The 15,758-nt window shown below is 40.7% G+C and overlaps 2 protein-coding genes across 7 annotated transcripts in view; one reads left to right on the forward strand and one right to left on the reverse strand.

The window, feature by feature from the left end:
* Nucleotides 1-2,047, reverse strand: part of foxp2 (forkhead box P2) — a 120,077-nt gene extending 118,030 nt beyond the window's left edge. For 3 of the 4 annotated variants that reach the window (XM_046378574.1, XM_046378572.1, XM_046378571.1), the window contains exon 1: nt 1,373-2,045. The gene's annotated coding sequence lies outside the window, so the exon portion shown is untranslated. Of the gene's footprint in view, nt 1-1,372 lie in introns of all 4 variants that reach the window. The other variant, XM_046378573.1, reaches the window with a different exon arrangement.
* A 2,352-nt stretch (nt 2,048-4,399) lies between these two features.
* Nucleotides 4,400-12,167, forward strand: ppp1r3aa (protein phosphatase 1, regulatory subunit 3Aa). 3 transcript variants are annotated; one of them, XM_046379554.1, is made up of 4 exons: nt 4,400-6,249; nt 7,291-7,349; nt 7,470-7,561; nt 8,182-12,167. In XM_046379554.1, exons 1-4 carry the CDS (start codon nt 5,240-5,242, stop codon nt 11,383-11,385), a joined length of 4,365 nt encoding a protein of 1,454 aa, XP_046235510.1. In that variant the 5' UTR covers nt 4,400-5,239; the 3' UTR covers nt 11,386-12,167. The 3 variants fall into 3 exon arrangements, with proteins under 3 accessions (XP_046235510.1, XP_046235511.1, XP_046235509.1); XM_046379555.1 differs by having other exon boundaries at nt 7,473-7,561; XM_046379553.1 differs by having other exon boundaries at nt 4,401-6,249; nt 7,467-7,561.
* The last annotated feature ends 3,591 nt before the right edge of the window (nt 12,168-15,758 follow it).

Consider the following 15,758-nt stretch of genomic DNA (forward strand, 5'->3'; position numbering starts at 1 on the left):
GAACACCTGTGCACCCTGCGGCTTGAACAAGGAGGGTCGATCCAGCTAATCCAGGGGTGAAAGCTGATCAGAGGACAGGCCTGGAGAGTTCAGCGGCTCCCACTACCTTGTTAGCCTTTCTTTACCAAAAAAAAAAAAAAAAAAGTCACATCTATTGATTTTTGGGCTACAGTGATTGCGGGGGAGAACAGTGGCAAGACACAGAGAGTGAAACAGAGGAACTAAGCAGGAGATGTTATGAGCTTGGAGTGTTTAGATTCATTAGTTAGGATGTGAGGTTAATCATTATGAAAACTGATATTCTACAAGCTTTCCTGTTTGTTTCTGGACAAGGAAAAAAAAAGATGGAATATAAAAATGGAACAAGCAAGCACGGTAAGGTGTTGAGCTGCTGCTAATCATGGACACTGAACACGGAGGTAAAACACTGATAATTATAATACAGGCTATATTTTAAATCTATTTGCATTTGCTTTTTTTAGTGTACAGGCTTGAGCTTAAGAAACTGTGACAAAGATATTTTAAGAATACGGGCATTGATGGAAAAAATACTTTTAAACATATATAAAAACCCCTGTGTGTCACAGGTGATTAAACGGTCACTAAAGGAATTTCTAACACTGCAGTAATCATATTTGATAAATAAGACAAATAAGATGCCACATACATTTAATGTGACATACAAGTTGTAACACACACAATTCACTGCTTGCTTAAGTTTTTAATAATTACTGAAGAAATAACCCATAAAAGACAGTAAACATTAAATAGGCAAATTAGCTGTCAATGACACATATGCAGGTATAATCTGACATTAGCCTATAGATCTTTAACGGCGCGTATGGCTCAAACACAAATGTAACAGCACTTATCAATAATATTACCGAATTCAGCACAGTTCTGAACCGAATACGCTTTAAAGTTTTCAGATACGGCGCCATTTATCAATTTGCCCCGAATTAAAAATTTGCTTACCGGCTAACAATTTGCGAGTCGAATTTATAAATTCAATTCGAGATTAAAAGAATAAGCTGATAGGAAACACTAAGTCGGGTTTTTCAGAAGTCAGCGTTAAGCGTTCAGACCAGGCAAAGTGTGGGGCAGTACCGTCTGCAGGTCCTCGCAAGAAAAAAAGCCGAACGCGCTACGCTGTGGGGTGAAACGTGAAAACAGCTGCTCGGTAATTAAAAAAGCACACAAAGTCCACGCGCAACGTGGAAATAATATTGCGTGTCGAATTGCAAAGCGCTTGATAATAAAGCTGGACAAACTTGTGTCCGGCGGAACCACTTCCTAATTCAAACGCAGTGGACAGAGCAGTGAAAAGTCAGAGTGCGGAGAGAAATAAGCTCTTGGGCAAGAAAAAACTTACCACAAAAAAATGGCAGGTATATTTCCCTCACGGTAAAGTCAAAGGGACACACCAGGTGAGAAGTCGCCGTCCTCTGTACTCGCACAGATCTTCACACGTGACTGTCCAAGTTCACCATAAAGCAGAGAAAATGAACAACAAGCTGCAGAGTAAATAAAAAGCTCATATTCCTCCGCTGGGCACCGCTGTCGGAGACGCACACACACACACACACACACGCACTCTCTCTCCTGCTGTCTCCCGTCAACGCCGCTGTTATTACTAATGCAACACAGGGAAAAGCAGTACACTGAGTCCTGTTTGAATGACGCGCAATGCGAGGAAGACGCGGCTTGTTTTTTTTTTTTTCTTTTACGTTACGACCGAAACACACATCAAGCCGTATCCCAGCTAGCAAGTATATTTGGGACTAGAAACCCCCCCTCAGGGGAGGCACTTGCTTGTACGCGGAGGTGTGTGTATGTGTGTTGTTATTTTTGGGCGTACTGCGACCACCGTGTGACGTCAGGGCCACCTGGGTATCTAAACAACACACACACACACAAAAAAAGTGTGTCTCTTTTTAAAAAGTTTGTTTCCTCATTTGCAAGCGTTTCGCGGTCCAGCGTGTCTCCAGCAGAGGCGGCTCGTATCGGAGGGTTCAGCTTCCGTGATAGTCACACATTGTTGTTGTTGGGGATTGAAGCTTCCAGTAACGGGACTGTCACCCCCCCTCCACCCTCCACCCAAAGATAAGTGCGCGAGTTGCTCTGTCTGAAAAACTCATATGATGGAGATCACCAAAAAGTCACTTTATTCCAGATACATCCGCAAATGGGAACTATATTTTAAAAATCTACACACATTCCAGTAATTTTCCTGTTATATTCCCCCATAAAAAGAAATACTAGACTTTTCTGTGATATCCTGTTCCACAGCGACGACACTGTGACTGTGTCCGACATCAAACCTGATTCACCTTCTTAATCTTCTTCATCTTGAGGATAGCCTGTTCTGATGAAAAGTTGTTTTTCCTGTTATATTTGTGTATCAGGCATGAAGCAAACGCAGAACCCAGACGTTGTTGTGTAAATTGAAGCAGAGGAATTACATCGATCCAAAATTAAAGATATGAGCCTAATCTTTTGCGGGACTGTAAAATATCATCACCTGGGAACAAAATTAGACTTCAGCTTGAGCATCACTCAAGGCTGATTGTGAACTGTGTACGTCCAGCGTTAGTTATGACACTTTTGATCAGACATTTAAAATTAGCCTTACGTTTATGTTTTGTTTTTTTTGTTTTGTTTTGTTTTTTTTACATGTTGCAGGCACCTCATTAAATAATCAGTTTGTAGAGAAAAACTTAATAACTTAATAATCGTCTGGAAGTGTGTGTGTGTATACAGTAAAATGAGTGGTATCCTGTAATTGTACATGTCTTACAAAATATTTTTTATCACAGAACATACATATTTCAATGATTTATTCTAAATTCCATCAAATAAAATCGCTGCTAAATAAATACTTTATGACCAAAATAACATAACAAGATGCACAGTTTGACTAAAGGAATTTTTCTTACCCATTCTGTCACACCTTCACAAGGTAAATTAGCCTGGGATTTATATATTTAATAGTAGATCCGAGTTTGCTTTACTGTGTCTCGTATTTCTTTTCTTTCTCCCCCCCCCCCCCAAAAATTGCTGAGACGTTCACGGTCAAGAAATGAATGACCGGATTATTATCAACAGACGAGAAGAAAGGCTGCTGGTGGTGCTGATGGTGGGGGTTTAAAAATGTAAGAGACCAGAGAAATGTATCTTGTCTCATTGTTCCTACTGTCATCATCATAAAATGCCATATTGTTATTTATATCATAAATTACTAATTGTATGAAGTGTGATTTGCGTATGGACATGTTTAAATTGTTTTAATGAAGGAAGCACAGTTTGCAGCCGGTGTGTCATTCCAGTGGGAATTTAAGTAGCGTTAATAAAGCGAAGATTGTTTTTATTGACTAAAAACAAAGTCCTCGAGATATCCCTTTTTGTTACTGTTTATATTAATTGTAGTACCTAGTAAGTGTAAAACTATTTCTCCACATTGCTGGACAGGCACTGAATATCCCGCACTGGTGTCATACAGCGGCTTATGTCCAAAATGTTCCAAAACTGGCCTAACTTTAAAAAAATAAAAGAAATGAAAAAATAAAAAAGCCAAATTTGTATTTGATGTGATTGAAGTTAAAACAAGTGCTCTTCCAGCCGATAATATGGGACAGGCATCGGATATTGCCTACTATGCATTGACGCTGGTCTGTTAGATTGTTGTGTTTTTCTTTGTTTGTTTCCTAATTGTTATTTTAACAAACATAATCAGGAGGAAACAGCATCTGGGAAGTGATGAGTATGAAAAGAGAAAACAAGTTGCACGGGATTGTGGTAATATGCTGCCACCTACTGGTCAATTTTAATAACACAGCATCCACTTTACCATAAGACAATAACATATAAAGAACACTTGGGAAGTTTTTTTTTATTATTATTATTTCTCATTTGTCTTCATATTAAATGATTTTCCTCCTTCACTATCTGCACACTTGGAACTCATTATCACAAAAGAAGTGCAAATGCCAATTCAATTGTCTGAGCTGTAGCTGAAGCTGACGTGTTTTACTCCGATCACATAGTGCCATCTACTGATATACATCAGACATACAAGCTGCTGCCCAATAAACAGGGTTGATAACAGCAAAACACACTTTGTTAAACAGTTAAAAAGGTGCTGATTCAGCTCTGATCTTTTCTTGATCAGGAGTTTGTCCACTTTCTTTTGAAATGTGAATAGTGTGTCACTTAAAAACTGTTACATTGTTAAATTATTATCTAGTTTAATACTTGTATGTAACTATTAATATATAGTATTCTAAACATTTGTTCATGTATATCTGCTCTTACAAAAGTTGCAATTGAAAGCTGAAAACTGCAATTAAAAGTAAAAAGAGCACATAGTTGACTTCAAATCATAGAACAAAGAACCTTTTGAGGACAAAAACCCACTGACTTACCTGTAAAGGATTGTATAACCAGCACAAAAGTCTATTTACCAGGCATACTGGATTTTGGGGTATAGTAGCACTGCATTTCCAGGATTAGATGAACTTTTTATCCTCCACAACAGTAACACACACACACACATACATGCACACAAACAAATTCAATCTGCTATAAAAAAGCAGAATAATCTTCAGTTCTTCTGTTCTGAGATGCAGCGGTGAACCTAAAAATGAAGGCGGCCTCCACCGATGATGATACAAAAGGAGCTGTAGATACTCAATCCAGATGCTCACTTAACACAGAGACCTTTAAAGCACAGAGACTTGTTTGTTTGTTTGTTTTTGCAGTCTGCACATGGAGGTAAGTGGTCAGAATGACATAAGTCTGATTTCATCCCATCTTGAAGCCGTGCATTTATATGCAGATTACATTAAATGGCAATGAAATGATATCCTGTACCATGAAGAAAGAAAACACATTCACAGTGTAAAAGAGAAAGAGGCGAGTAACATGTATAGATTGTCAATAAGCAGATTAAATTTCTGCCCAGAGTTAAGGACAATGTGAACATGCAACCCTCTGGTCACATGACAGTCTCTGTCATCACTTGGCCACCATGCAAAACACTTTATCATACCATTACACTGCAGTCTAAATTCAGATCAAGGATAGTGAAGTTAAAATGCAGATTTGGATTCAGGAATATTTTCACATTCAAAGAAACATCCAGTCAATGTAATTACTTGACTTTAAAGTCTTTTCTAAAAGCTATAATTCCATTTATTTATTTTGTAACCAGCAAACATATTGTGAGAGGATAACTGAGTGGATGACTGGCCTGCTCTGGTCCAGTTATATGTGTCCTATTAATAGGTCTGGCTCAGACTCACAATGTTCAGCTGTAACCGAACTCCATCTGTCAAGTCACGTCCTCTCCCTGCTCTCCCTTCTACAGTATCACTGCAGCCAGGCTAGGGGCACTCTGGTGTGTGCCACCCTTCAAGCCAGACAGACGACAGGACAGGCAGACAGCTGCTTCTCAGACTTATCTTACATCATGGAGGCTCTGTACATTCAACCATGGGAAGAGGATGGAGTGATGGTAAAAGAGGATGAACGGGGGAAAAGTAGGGAGCAGGAAGAGGGAGGAATGGAGGCCTCAACTCCCGCGAGTTCCACCACAGATGAGGAAACAGATGAGGACTCAGACCAGGAGCCTCCTCCAGTCATTCGGAGGAAGGTGTCATTCGCCGATGCATTTGGCCTCAACCTGGTGTCGGTTAAGGAGTTTGACAATGCTGAAGTAACAGAGTCAGAAGTCAGCCTGCCCCCTGAGAGGGAGACAACCTGTCCCTCGGAGGAATTCTACATGTCCTGTCTGTTCACAGTCCCCTTGTCCCTAGAGGAATTGGACCAGAGGGTACAGGCACAGATGGTTGAGCTGGAAAGCATCAAGCTCCTCCCAGGAACCACCACAATCCGTGGCATCATCAGGGTGGTCAACCTCTGCTACAGTAAGTCTGTTTATGTCCGGATGAGCTTGGATCGCTGGAAAAGCTACTTTGAACTGTTGGCGGAGTATGTGCCTGGATCCAGTGATAGGAAAACAGACAGGTTTACTTTTAAGTACACCCTGGTTCCTCCCTTTGAGAGAGAGGGGACCAGAGTGGAGATCTGTCTGCGCTATGAAAGTTCAGTGGGCACTTTTTGGGCTAATAACAAGGAAATGAACTATGTGCTGTTCTGCCACCAGAAAGGACATGTAAATGAGCCTGGGCCTCAAGTGCAAGAGGAGAGTGCCAGCCAGAGGAGCAAGAGGAGCTGCCTCAGAGCTAGCAGGTGAGAAAACCTGATGCTGAATCTTTTTTTAAACATGCCGCTGCTGAAGGAAGCTGGGTCACCGTTGTACGTCAACAATAGATGTCAATATTCAAACGAGGTGGAGGGTATTTAAGAGCGCACATATCATAGAAGTAAACCTAATACAAGTTCTTGTCTTTGCTGTGCAGGGAAATTCTGACACAATAAAAGCGTCTATGCAGACTGTGCTAATCTTCTCAGGTGGACCCACAAGCTAATGTTGCCCGCTGGTTGGGCCTTTCTGTGTTTACAGTAAGCTGTTATGTAACGTTTCAGTAGTGAATGTTCGGAGTGTAGAGCACATATTGCCCATTTAAGGTCAGGTGTCTGTCCAGGTTTCCATGACGTCTCACCACAGAAAGGAAACCTCACCTTATCCTCCTTGACACCAGCTAACACACTGCTTTTTGTCTGCTTTGGGAACAAAAATTGCTTATTATGTATGGGTGAATGTTTCAGTTCTGACCTACTGTGGCATAAAAGTTATGGGAATGTGATCATACAGAAGTCAAAAACATTACAGGCATTTAAATTGCATCAGTTTTAAAGTCTGATCACAGAGTTGTGCCGTGTCCATAGAAAAAAGGATCATAGCGAACATCCCTCACTGTGTGTCATAATCATAGCAAAGCCCTTACTGGGCCAGTTACAGTACAGGTGACACGGAGACAAACAACAGTGTAAAAAGTCTTTAACCAAACGAGATGTATCATAGATAAACGACAGGTTAAACACTGAACATTGAGTCATGATGAGCCACTATCAGTGTGGCTTTTAGAATTTAAAAATCTGGTCAATGTGACAGTGCCACACTTCACCACTCTATATGTCTGCTTAACAGACACCCAAACATGGAAACAATGGAGATTCAGTCAAAAATAAGGCACCCCTGTTTGGATGTATGCAACATTTTATCCAATAATTGTTGAGACAAATTCTGCATTTTGGAGGGAATCTGTGTTTTGTTCTGTCAAACTCTGAGTTAATGTAATGATATTCCTCCTTTATTTTAAAACACAGGAGAGGGAGTGCGGAGGAAAAGATCAGGGAGATCAGTAACACCTCAACAGCTGTTACAGGTGTGCAAACTTAAATTTTAAATGTGTGTGCAACATGTACACGAATGCATGTATGTGTTTAAGTACGTGTGAAATTGTGCAAGCGTGGATGTTTATGTTTGTCTTTATTTTTTTCAGAAGCAGATGCCACAGATAAAGCAGACGAGGCTGACAGAAACGATGTTAGAGCAGAAATACAATCATTATTACACCGCAAAGAGCGCAAATCTTTGGTGAGATTCATTTATTATACTTTTGGACTGACAGGCTCGTCTTGGAAAAAAAAAAAACAAGCAAACAAAAAAAAGAAACATCACCCAGAAGTAAACACTGCTACACAAGACAGCTCACAATCAATGCTGGTCAAATGCTGAGTATTCACACCAACACCATGTTTATTTGTCTTCAGCTGTAGACAGGCAAATAAACAAGAAACTGTAGATATAAAGCAAGAACGAAAGTGTGTTCTGTCTGCAATGATGTGATAGCTGAGCAAGAGACATAAGTGATACTGCACAGTGCTCAGTGTGTCCCAGAGGGATATGAAAAGTCTCTTAACTTGACACTTGAGAGCATGTCTGAAGTTGCTCACATGATAACTATTAATAATAAATGCAACCTGCTTGTAAACATGTGCCAAAATTGATGACGTAAATAAAAAATAGGCTTATATTCTGAAGTCACATTCATGTTTCAGATCAGAGAATACTCAAGGAATGATCCATTACATTTTTTGCAAAAAAGTATTTGATAGCCTCAAACACTAACTAAACACTGGTAGCCTCTGGTTATAGTTCAAGTAGTTCAAGCATTAACACTTGGCTTGACCCTTGACCTTTGGCCTTTTTGACAGGTGGATAGAGCAAAAAGCAGACAGAGAGCAACATGTTTGGCACGTGTGCAGGACTACCTCTTCCAAAGGAAGCAGCATGTACCACAGACTCATTCACATGTCTCAGTCAACGACCAGGAACATTCTCTGCCTTTACCAACTCCATGGAGCGACTCTGCCAGTTGTCTCCAGCAACGCCAAAAGAAACAGTCCAAAGAGAATCCACAAGTGCTCACCTACCATGAGATTCCTCTGCTTACACTGGACTGGACCTTGTCAAAAGCATCAGTGGACAAAATGCAAAACACATCTTCTGTTAATGATATGTGGGATACGATTCTGAATGGTGAAGATGATCCCACTGACAAGGAAATGTCTGTGTGCGATGTATGGCAGGCATTTCTTAATGGGCCGAGCCATACCGATGATTCTGGTGTTCCAGAATCAGAATGGCTGCAGACAGCCACATCAGTGTCTCCCTCAAATGATAAAGACCCCAAACCCCAAAATGTGGCAAGCAGTCAGAAGCATGAATTTCAGGTGGGCAAGGATACACCCACCATCTTTTATGCACACACTTCAGCTTCATGTCAGCCGCTGTCAGACACTTGCAAAACTTTGTTGGCTAATGCTCCCTCGAATGCTGCAGAGCACCAGCCAGCAGAAGCATGTGTCAGCAGCCCAGGAGATGACAACATAGTGACACAAGATTCTTCCAGAAGGTCAGAGACTAACTCCGTAATGGACACTCCACAGGAATTTTGCCTCAAGCGAGCAGCGCCTGTGTCCGAGGGCTCTGTCGACAGTTCAGCTGAGTGTCACAAGCACGCGACGTGGGAGCAAGAAAGAGAGGGAATAATAGAAGAAGCAGAAGGAATAGGAGGAGATGGGCCCCTCAGCTTTGTAACAAGCTCAGGGGAATCAGAGACAACAGATATGACAGCAATGCCAGCTTCTCAGAATGCCAGCGTCGCTGATAGGATCTCACAGGGAGCAAGGCTGGATGAGGGTCTTTCTTCCAGCAGGGAAGGGCAGGTTACAGGCACCCGGAACAATGCAAAGGATGACATGCTGGCATTTAGGGCAACAATCAGACAGGGGACAAAGGATGAGAAGAGGTTTGTCTTCTCCACACCTGGACAAGGAGTGGAGGAAGGGATTGTGAATAACTGTATGGAAAATCAAGCATCCACAGGAGAGGAGATATTTAGGCCACAGAAAACAGAAGAGTGCGAAATCTCCCAGAGGTATGCAGAAGAAAAGCAATGTGAGGAATTCAGGCTGAATCAAAACAGTGAAAATCCATTACAGGAGAATGAGAGCGATGAAAGTGAAACAAGACCTGCACAGTCACATGCAGACAAATTCAATCCAAACCAAGCTTGTGAGGACAATTACAAGCAGAGCCAAATACTGGGAAGAAAATTTGAATTGCTGGAATCAGACAGTAAAGATGCTGCTTCCATTAGCAAAGACTTGGAAGTATTCAAAAAGACAGAGCTGGAACCTCCCTGTTGCACAACAAGCAAAGAAACAAAGAGACCAACTGGTGCAGAAGCAGGAATTATCCAGGTGTTAAATGATGAAGCATGGCAAGATAATGACAATGCGTCACAGCTGAATTCATCATGGCAAAGGGAGAACATATTAATATTTCCAGAAGTACATAAAAAACAGTCAAGGCCAATCCAGGCAATGGAAGAGCAACACATTCAGAAGTGGGAGGAGGAGGACCCAAAACTGACACAAATTCATCAGAATGATGGGCTAAAATCTGGAACAGGTGAACATGTATTAGCCTCAAATCAGACAGAGGAAGGAAAAAGATTGAGCCGTGATGGAATATTTGAGGAGCAAAAAGAAATAAGCCCATCTACGCACACAAGACTCACAGTGGAATCAAGAGAATTGAAAAAGGTCTTCCACAGTGACCAAGATGCATTCAGACCACTTCCAACCGATAAATGCAACTCAATCCCTCTGACGGTTGTGGAAATGAGTTGGGCTCCTTCACAGGACATTATGAAGGGTCAGAGAGAGGGTGTAGGCCATGAAATAAGCCCAGAAAAAGTTACAGCAAAGGAATACGCTGCTAAGAAAGACACTTCAACAGCACTTCAACGCCAACCTGAGACATTAGAAAGAACAGAGGAAGATATGAGTCACAGAGACAAAGATGAGGGGGTGAGTACTGGAGAGCTGAAAATAGAAGCACTGGGGGAGTTGATGGGTAATGTGGGGATCCCTCAGGGGGAGAGGAAGAATGCTCCAGCTCAATTGAAAGAACAAGAGTTGTCAGCAGAAGTTGAGAGCTCTCCATGTGTTGAATATCAAAAATTGAAAGAGGGAACAAAAGACCCCATTACAGCTGAAAATACTGTAGCACTTGAAGAGATAGAGTCGGGGTTGGAGGGGGTGTTCATAGAGAGATTTGGAGAAGATTTGGTCAGGAGGATTTGGGAAGAGGTGTTCAGTCTGAAAGTACAGGCCTCTAATACAGACTTGACTATTGTTGATGGAGTGGTGGGCAAGCTGACAGATATACCTGATATTACACATGATTGCCATCTTGTTTTTGGGAAAGACTTTGATGATGCTTTTGATTCAGGTGTGTTTTCCTTGACAGAATTACCGTCAGATTCAAATTCAAGTCAAGGTCTAGAGCAAACCTTAGAGACCGAGACCAATGAATGCTCACCAAAAGAAAGTAGTCAGTCATCCATCACAACAGAACAAACTCTCTTGGTATCACAGACAGATTTAAACTCGAGTGCTCATAACAGTCAAGATCTCACACCAATTTTAGCTATTCAGAGTAGGCAGTCATGGAAGGAATCGTCCCAAAGCCTTCTAAATGATCAGGAAAACTACAGCCAAATAAAAGAAAGATCAGTCACCCATCAGGAGGCAGATAGACAAACAGAGGAGTGTGTAGTGGCCCACAAGGAGAGTTTTAATCGATCAGATCACCCATCCCACAAACATCCGAGCCCATCCTCTGAGAAATTAAAAGAGTCCAATAGTCTTGTGTGGTGGAGTATGTTATACATCCTCAGTCACATCACCAGACTTCTAATCTGCGCCCTCCTACTAGCTGGATGCTTCTTCATCGTTTTCCTTTCTGATTTCCCAGCATTCTTTGTGCTCTACATGTTTTCATTGTGCTGGTGGTTTTATAAGTGGAAGAGACATCGAGCGAGGACAAACAAGGGAATGGTGGGATAGGTTGAATGTTAAATGGGAAGGAAAGGTGTGAAAAACCCATGTGTGTAGCATTTTTTAGCAAGATGAAATTAACTATAATGTCTATATGTATATGTCTATAATGTCTTCAACATTTTCAGAAAGATGATATGGAGACGATTAGTAAAACTGGTGCAATATTACTAAATGCTACACAGAGAGATGTAGTGGGTTTGGTTGTGTGTGGATTTCTTTTTTCTTTTTCTTTTTTTTTGGCTTGTGTGACCCCTAAAGACAAAGCAAATATTTGATTGATTAAATGATTCGAAGCAGACTCTCAAAAAAATAAACATCCTTTGACGCAGCTGAAACATATATATTTCTTTCATTTTATTTCTCTCCGGTTTTGTCTTGTGTAACCCCTTTCTTGTAACTCCTTTAATGGTCCCAGACTCGGAAACAAGAGAGGTTTGATTTTTATTAATCAATTTAACAAATAAATGTTCAAATAATCTTGAACTTAATTTGTGCAAATAAACATCAACATTTCAGTAAGAGTACTAGATTTTTTTTAAAAGAATTATTTGAATATTTATTTGTAGCTGAATTTCTTAGTTAACGCTCTAAACATTTATGTGTATGATGTGTGAATATTTGCTGTGTATTATGGGCCCAATATCACTTTATAATGTACCAAATGGAACAAAGTGAGTATGTGTTTGCTTTGTGTAGATAAAAGGTGCAATAGTGGGGCATTAGAGATTTGAAACATTTCTCTTTCTTTGAGTTTCTTCAATAAAAGAAATTCATGTGATCAAAAAGAAGAAACAACTTTTTTTTTTTGTCTTTTACAATGACACAACATGAAGGTTTTGTTTAAAAGAAACTTTGACCAGACTCACTAGAAATGAAGGAAGCAGAAAATTAAGAAACAATTTCTATCTTTATTTGATGATACTTGATGAGACATGAGTGGCTTGGCATCAAAATATTCACTGACAGACTGGAACCCGAGATTTAACCATATTAATGTGAAGTTTCATCCTTCATTGCTTCACAACAAGGTGGAGACAAGAAATATAAAGGTGTTTTAAGACTTTGGACCTCAGATGAATGGTGTGGTCAATATAAATCTAGGAAAAGATCATAATCCTTGTTGGCAACCATTCACAGACAATGTATTAACAGCCACACACTCTTTCAGTATTAATCATAAGATAACTCGCTGACCCTCTGAAGGAACAGTCAGCAGTTCTTTGTTCTTGGATTTGGAGATTGCTATAAAAGCAATTTTTTTTTTCATTTTGAGGAATTTGAAGAATTAAGAAAAATGTCAGTGTTAGAAGTATATAATCTTAGGAAGTTTCAGCAGAATTAAATGATGATTATCAGATAAATTAACTCTTTGAACCTTAGCGGTAGGTCTTTAAAGTGAAACTCTTGCTCCTATGTTTGCCTGTCTCTAAGCAGTCATTTATAGTTTCAGTTTTAGTTCCTGCTGGCAGGAGTTGAAATTAATTCACATGGCAAACAGTCCATTTCATTCTGCTTCCCAAAGTTTCTATAGTAGAGGGTTAGTAATACAATAGTGTATGACATCTTCCTCTTTCTGAAATGGATTTACATCATTTGTGAGACCCGTTTTACCCACTGACGCACGAATGGTTATACGATCATAACGAGCAGGTGCTATAAGTGTGCACAAGAAGAAGTGCACCAAATGCGCACTGTATTCTTTGTGATGCAATGCTTGCATGTTTCGAAATGTTCAAATTCGTGGTGAACAGGTCACAAGGTCTCTCAGTGATGATCTCTGATGTTAACCTTGATGATAATTCAGACTTGTTGTGTAACTTGTTTGCTGTGAAGTTAATTATATTTCACTACTGAGTGTGAAAAAACAAAACATTCATGTAATCTGTAGGCTAAAGTCAGTAGGCTAAAAACTAAAATTAGTTAGTTAAAATAGGCTGTCCTATAGTTACAAGAACATAATGGACTGGGTGGTTACAGTTCTGTATGTATATATGAGTCCTCTAGTGTTTTGACTGTGTGTCTCCGCTGTGTACCTGCATGTGTATGCTTCTCATCTCCATTTACTGAAACAAAAAATTATATCTATCCATCTCTCTCTTTCTCTCTCTCTCTATATATATACATATATATAAAACTCTCTCTCTCTCTCTCTCTCTCTCTCTGTCTATCTATATAGATAGATAGACAACAGACTGCGTCAACTTTCATCCTGGTACTATTCTAACACAGACAGACACCTCATATCACCCCACATACTCATATTATCTGCTAATCCACCACAAGAAGCAAAGTCTCACAGTGTGACAGCGTGTGCGATAAAGTGGTGGTTTGAGTGATACTGCAGTTCAGTAGAAGTCACTTGATCCCGTCTGGGGTATGCTGACCTTTTGTAAGCTGGCTCCAGTCCGACGCTGGCACCTTTAACAAACTGGCCAAAAGCCAATGTTGGCACAGCGGATGGCTACTCTTTACAGGGCGCTGCACAGAGGAGGCACAGTACCGAACTTGGCACAGCTACTGCAGTGTGTGCAAACAATAAGTAGCAATGATGGGAAAAAAGAGAGAAACAAGGACAGAAACTTGATGAGCTGAGGTGACCCTGAGGTGCAAGGCGACTTGTTTAATTATTGAGTAGCTCACATGCCAAGATCTAAGATGTAAATAGCAAAGTAGCAATCGGGAAACTTTAATGTCCACAAATAATGGAAACGCAATAAATAGCTATTCAATTCATTTGCAACTGGTGGTTTGTAGCCTGGTTTACATCAGGTCAGGCTGCGGGTCACTGAGACAGCAGAGGAAGACGAGTTAACTGACCCTCTGGCTCTCGTCCTGAACCTTGTGATACCTTGCGTGAGTCTTGACTAAAATGAGAACCCATCATCATACATCGATGCTGCCCTCATTTGCTGTCTCACATTACGGCGTGTATACAGGATTGTGTGTGCCGGAACGCACTCCCGTGTACGTGAGTATGTGAGGACAGGGAGGCAAACTATAATAAGGTTCGCACTATCATGTGAAGGATATTCTCAGGAGTGCTGTCCTGGGCCCCTATCGGTCATCAAAGCTTAAAGAGATTAACGCATTTTCTGCTTCTCTCTGTTGTCTGGTGATAATTTGGGTGATTTAATGATAAAACAAAGAGAAAATGAAGAAGAAAGGAAATATAAAGGCTTTGAGGTAGCTGAACAACTCTTTTTGTTCAGGGTCCAGTAAAACTCCACTACTAACAGCTAAGTCTTCTAATGCTATTACTCTTTTTGGATTTAAGTGTATACCAACAATTAAGGGGATATTAGTTTTTCTAAAAACTTAGGTGCAATGCTACATTTCTTCCAACAGATGGCAATGTATTTCCATTTTTTAAAGAATCCACGACACGTTCAATCAGGATTAATGGTTTTGGTTGACACTCAAAGTTAATATGGGGATTGTCTGATCACCTGAAGCAAACGTTTGACACCATCTGCGTAATCCTAAACTTCAGATGCACTTTTGCATGAAAGCAATAAATGCATAACAATCTTCTTTTGTTTTGTTTTTTTGTTTTTTTTGTCCCTGTGGCCAAAATCACTGTGCAGTGAAGTGCACCGGCAGGGGGGTGGGGGACAAGAGGGTGCGTGAGGACATGGTATGCGAATGGATGAGAGCGCAAAACGAGGCAAGGCCGTGTTGTGCGGCCTGAGGGGAGCAGAGGCACTCTGCTGACAGAATGGAGACCTGACAGACTGCATCATCCACACTCTTCCTGTCTGGGGATCCGCTTTTATGATTCACCCATATCGGCATTGCTGCGTCCCTGTCCTGTGATCCGCTCCCTCAACCTTCACCCTTGCCTGCTTCATCTGCCCTCTCTCTTTCCTACCAAAGCTACATGTCTTCCCCACCCCCCGACCCCACACCCCTCGCCTCCCTCTCATCTCTGACTGCCCTTAGCAACTCGACATTCCCAGATGTCTGCTGGCTCTTGCATCACTGAGACAGCCAAGCTTTCTGCTCTTGTCACTTGGCATTTGAAAGCTGTGCGTGCGTGGGACACCGTCGCCTCCCATTCAGCACTAATTGTAGTATACTGACTGCTGGAGGATTCATCTGAGAATAAAGAAGTGGAGTGGGAGCATAAGCGTAAAGGTTGTTGGTTAACATTTTTATATTTGTTTGTTATAAGATTAAAGAATGAAGTAAGTCCAAGCCACATCAATCACTACATTTGAGCACTCGTGTTTTAGTTACTTGCACTATTTCTTTTTTTTAACTCTGAAAAATTTGTGTAGGCCTTCTTAGAAGTTATTTCTTTAAAGAAAAGCAATTTGTCATTTTTATCAAAATAGGAACATGAAATTCTTGGACTCAAACATTTTCTTGTATTATATTCC

Source organism: Scatophagus argus, chromosome 22, assembly GCF_020382885.2.
Source record: "Scatophagus argus isolate fScaArg1 chromosome 22, fScaArg1.pri, whole genome shotgun sequence".
NCBI lineage: Eukaryota > Metazoa > Chordata > Actinopteri > Scatophagidae > Scatophagus > Scatophagus argus.

Excerpts from the sequence above, each read along its gene's own strand:
- ppp1r3aa (XM_046379553.1), top strand. The coding sequence starts at position 5,240 with ATGACTGGCCTGCTCTGGTCCAGTTATATGTGTCCTATTAATAGGTCT. Across the intron at positions 6,250-7,290 it reads AGCTGCCTCAGAGCTAGCAG|GAGAGGGAGTGCGGAGGAAA; the intron begins GTGAGAAAACCT and ends TTTAAAACACAG. Across the intron at positions 7,350-7,466 it reads CACCTCAACAGCTGTTACAG|AAGCAGATGCCACAGATAAA; the intron begins GTGTGCAAACTT and ends TATTTTTTTCAG.